Source organism: Apis laboriosa, unplaced genomic scaffold (assembly GCF_014066325.1).
Source record: "Apis laboriosa isolate Shangri-la unplaced genomic scaffold, ASM1406632v1 scaffold23_cov150, whole genome shotgun sequence".
In the NCBI taxonomy this organism is placed as follows: domain Eukaryota; kingdom Metazoa; phylum Arthropoda; class Insecta; order Hymenoptera; family Apidae; genus Apis; species Apis laboriosa.
In genome coordinates this window covers 3,864,834-3,870,011 of record NW_025222452.1, presented here as the reverse complement: position 1 = coordinate 3,870,011, position 5,178 = coordinate 3,864,834, and the positions used below count along the sequence as shown (strand labels likewise).

At 44.0% G+C, this 5,178-nt stretch overlaps 1 protein-coding gene and 1 long non-coding RNA gene across 2 annotated transcripts in view; one reads left to right on the top strand and one right to left on the bottom strand.

Moving 5' to 3' along the window:
- The window catches only part of LOC122713367 (RNA polymerase II degradation factor 1), a 3,428-nt gene extending 2,985 nt beyond the window's left edge, over nucleotides 1-443 (bottom strand). The window contains exon 1 of the mRNA XM_043933742.1: nucleotides 356-443. Coding sequence (XP_043789677.1) covers nucleotides 356-443 — 88 coding nt within the window. The remainder of the gene's footprint in view (nucleotides 1-355) is intronic.
- LOC122713374 overlaps nucleotides 1-5,178 on the top strand; it is a 32,158-nt gene that overhangs the window by 12,144 nt on the left and 14,836 nt on the right. The gene's annotated exons all lie outside the window — the stretch shown is intronic.

Genomic DNA, 5,178 nt, shown 5'->3' with positions numbered 1-5,178 from the left:
TGGGTGATTCAGGAGAAGGATTTTATAGGATTTTCGCACAAAGATTTAACATCACGATTGAATAAAACAATGAATAATCCATGAAAAGGATCATTGAAACTATCGACAATTGAATTAGATCCAATGATGGGTGATTCGAAAGAAGATTATAGGATTTCCATAAAGATCTAACGTCGCGATTGAATAAAACAATGGATAGATTCAGAAGGAGGATATCTAACAAAAAAACTGTCGACAATTGGATGAAATCTGGAACTGAGCTCGAGGAACAGGAGCGTCTAAAGTCTAGATCTAGACGTGGCAAAAGGAGGACAGCAATCGATTTAACGCGATCGTTCCAATTAATTTTACTTACTAGGTTCAGCTGGAATGACTCTAGACTCCGTCATCAGGATCGTCGTCGCCACGACGAGGAGGACGAATGTGATCCATGTGTGCGCCATCCTCGCGAATCAAATGAAATAAAAGTTAAACCGAAGAACTGACGCGAAATCTTGAAAAAGAAAAATAAAGAACGCGTTCTACGAGGTACACCACGAGTTGGGGGAGGGAGAGAAGGGGCAAGCACCTGGTTGGGTCTACCTGGATCGCGAACTTTTTGCACGATGCTGCTATTCTCGAATCCGCAATTGCTTTTATACCAGGAGCTAGGATCACGCGGGGGATGGGATGGATCGGTCGGATCCACGCACACGGAACGGGGATACGGGACCCCTCTGGAGCCCTCCCCACCATCGATCGTCAGGTGGTTGCCTCGTACCCAACAGGATCGTCGTAACGCAAACGTGCGCATCGTTCAACGATACGTGATCGTCATCCGAGATCGGACATCGACTCGATCGAACGCATTAATTGCGAATCTCCCTGCAGAATCTCCGGATGAATTTGCGCCCGATCGCAACTGCAGCCGCACAACTGTTGCTGCGCAACCCTAACTTCGCGATAGAACGCGTCGATCGAACAGAAATCGAGCATGAGAATTTGTTGCCCGGGATTTTGATCAAGGGATCGAGGCAAACACGTTTCCGTCCTTTCTTACGACCAATCGAATCGAATCGATCGACGAAAGGACGATATACGTGGAACTATACATGGTGCATCGTATCCGTTTTCGAATCCGTTTCTATAAATATCCACGATCGAAGCCAAGACGGACTCCAAGTTTTCCTCTCTCTAAATATATATATATATCCCTGCTTTCACAAGAATTCGCGTTTCCAGAATTTCTATTCCCTTCCCTCGATCGTCCCTCCCCTTCATCTTTCTTTTTATATTTCTTCGATTCCGCGACCCGCTTGTTCCACGAAACGCTCGCTCCCCGAGGGAGAGAATTCGTCCGGGACTCTCGTCGACTACTCCCCGAAGACGTTCGTCGAAATTCGAGGTCGATACACGATAAAATTTCCAGAGGCGAAGAATACAAATCGGGCCCCACGTTCAGGCCCCATTATACCTTTCCGTGCGTCAAATTAATATTATACTCCTATCTCGAAGGCAAGATCTCGATCACGTTCACGATCACGCGCGAGGGCAGGATTATCCTCGGCCCGATCCAGCTATCCTCTGTGTGTTTCCGTTTTGGCCAAGGCTGCGGAAGCTGATCCATGCGAAACGGATCCACCCGTTACGGTTAATGTGACGTGTGTTTTGACGTAACCTCTTAATATTAATATTATGTCAGTCATACTCGGTCGAGGTACGGCCAATGGAGGGGGGAGGGGAGGAGGAGGAGGAGGAGGAGAGAGGCGAGTTGGTCAGAGGCGACGATAATTCTCGGGGATGATCAGAAGTCCGTAAGAGTCCAATGGCGGTGGCCGCGACGATCGTGATCCGAATTCCCAAGCGGATTCAAGACAGATCCGCCTTCACGTGTCACTGTCCCTTCCCTTTCCCTTCCCTCGTTCCCTCTTTGTCCGTTCACCGGCCGAGCCGCGCAAGCGAGGAGCAACGGAATTACGATCGGCTCCGCTAGCGCAACCCCTCCAGCCTCGCAGGGAGGCCCCTTTTAACAGTATTTTCTCCTCCGTTCGGGGTACATTATTCATCTCGCGCCTCCTCGTTCCTGTTTCCTCTCTCCTTTCCTCCAGCCTCTCCCCCTTTCCTCCTCCCTATTCCTTCTTTCTTTGCGCTCGACTTCTCCCCTTTTACTTTCTTTTACTACCCCCGCGAAGGGTTGACTTTGATTTTTTTTTTTTTTTACGGAATCTTGCAAGATGAATTGTTGGCCGATGTTATTTTATTTTAATCGTCGTCGTTTCGATTTACGCGATGGGTCCTTTTTCAGGCGGGAATTTAGAGAAGCAAGGATTTAATTTTCAACCAAGGTGACATTATTTAAATAATCGTTGTACTAAATTTCAATGAGGCGATATAAACGTCTCGAGGTCGATCGATTAAAAACGTCGGTCGATTGGAAGCTTCGCACGTTCTAAGAGAGCGAGGCGCGTGTTAAGAAGAGGAGGAGGAGGAGGAGAAGGAGGATCAACGTATCAGGGTAATTTCCGTTTTGGAAATGATTTCGCGGCTTGGATCGATCGGTTCGGCCGGTGGTGGTACCGTACGTAGCTATCGAGTGGTGAATACTTTATGAATTCGTACCAATTCATGAATCAACTTCCAAACGCACCGTTTTCCAAGTCACGCATATCGTATTTTCGAGCGTGACCAGGCGACGCAAACCGGCACGTCCACTTCTGATACAACGAACGGCCGTTCCGCACGGATGCACCAGGATTCGCGATGCTTCTGCGAAAAATTTGCATTCGCAGTTGGATATCTGCTCTCGAACCCGCCATTTTTTTTCTTTTTCATCGAGCACGACGTCCGTCCGTTCCTCACGACCGCGCATCGACACGATCTCCTCTTTCGCCGAGCGGATCGGATGGATTATCTCGTGAATTCTTTCGTCGTTCCTCTCTCTTCCTTTTTCTCTTTTCCTCCAAAAAAAAGAAAACAACGATAAAATAGCAATGCAGTTGAGATATTACAACGATTTTCAAGCGTATGACGATCGTTTAGAGATCGTAGAAGGGTGTTTAAACGCGGAACGATCTCCGTTTCGAGGATGGGGGAGAAGGCTGGTTCGTCGACCTCGTAAAACCGATCCTATTTCGCGAATCCCCAACGTGGACATAGAAATCAGTCCATTTGTCCCGCGTTAAAATTCACGACGCGCGATCGTTGGTCGCAGACCTACAGTTGCCTAGATACGACAAACGTGATCGAGAGGAATGGCCGTCGTTGCTGGTTAGCAACAATACCCAAAATCTAGTCTACCCAAAATCTAGTCTCTTTACTTTGGGAAAATTGCTTCTTGATCGAATAAACTGGTGGAACCGAATCATTTTATCTATTAAATTATTCCAGATATCGATAATATCGTTCGTGGATCAAACGTGATCCAGCATCTATGTATACAGAATCTACTTTCGCGTTATTTTGGGGAAATGGACTCGTGACATCGAAATAGATAAGCGTTTCACCGAATTATTTTTGACTCGTATCTAATTATAAGATAATATCGTTTCTATCGATCAAAAATACAGATTAGCTTGGATTAATAGGATTAATAGGATTGTAGAATTTTAATGGCAAAATATTTATACATGTGCTTAAAATCTACTTTATTTTGAGGGAATGGTTTCGTGACGCCCATCGAATAAATAGACGAAACTGAATCGTTTTATCTAAATTATTAAATACCAATAATATATCGTTTCTATCGATCAAAAATAGTTGAATTAGCTTGAATTAACAGGAAATTAAATTGTAAAATTTTAATGGAAAAATATCTATGCATATGCTTATAATCTATTTTATTTTAGGTGAAACTGAATCATTTTATCTAAATTATAAAATACCAATAATACCGTTTCTATTGATCAAAAATACGGATTAAACGCTTAAGTTAATAGGATTAATTAAATTAATAGGATTGTCTTTCGCGTTGCTATGGAAAAATAACTTTTTGACGTCCATCGAATGAATAAATGGAACCGAATCATTTCTCTCTCCTATCTAAACTATAAGATATACAACAATATCTTTTCTATCGAAAGAAAAAAGAGATATGAATTAAACCTAATAGATAAATCGTACAATCTTTCTGATGGCTCGTTAGCAAACCGTCCGCGCATATGGATTTGAAGTTCGGTCCATAAATCCGCAAATATCGAAACGTAGAGAGGACAAGCGTGTAGAACTGGCGGACAAGAATCGACGAATCGCAGTACGTCATCCGGTTGCGAGGATCCGCGAGCAGCCCGTATGCAAACCTATGATGCAAGTCCCATAATAATGATATTCAATGTCCGTCCGTTCACCGCGTCGCTCTTTGGAGCCATTCGTCTTCAGGAATCCCTTTGTTTGGCCGTTTTCCATTGTTTTCCGTTGTTTTTCCCCCGAGCACCGTAACTGCGCCGTTTCTCGGGGTCCCAGGGGTCACGATCCTGGTCCGTCCGTTAGAGAAAGGAAAAGGGAAAGGGGAAAAAAGGAAAAGGGATAAAACGATCGTAAGAAGAATATCGGATAAGGATAATTGGAGGAATTATCGGAGGAAAATTTCCGCGACGAGGTTAATAATAAATTCCGAACGATTCCCGAGCGGAACCGGACGATACCGTTTTTCGTTCTGCTAATTAACAACTGGCCTCGATTTGGGTCAGAATGGTAATGAGCGGACGGATTCGACTCATGCCCGCGACATGAATATTCGGTTATTCGTATCAAAGATGACGAAGCGGAAAAAGTGGCAATGGCAGGAAGCCCGACAGCATTAAAATCGATAGGAAGGACGATTATTATTAGAACGTCCATGCCATGATGAATCGTCACCCAATTATATACGTACATACATGGCTGTTATTTTAATAACACGAATCTTGCACTATCGTTGAATGTTACGATTGTACATTTCGAAAATCACAATTTCTATCGTGTCCTAATGTTCATGAATCTTGCCTGCACCCGAAACTTCTCCGACATACCTAATCCTTCTTTTCTTTTTTTTTTTTTTTTTTTTTTTTTTCACGAAATATCATGCTAACTCGTCCTCGAAGACGAATAATGCATAAAGGGAACCCAGACGGCATTTGTATGAAGCGCTCAAGAAGATGATGAAAACTGAATATAAAACTTCTACCCTCGGTTAAAAGAGAGAGAGAGAGAGAGAGAGAGAGA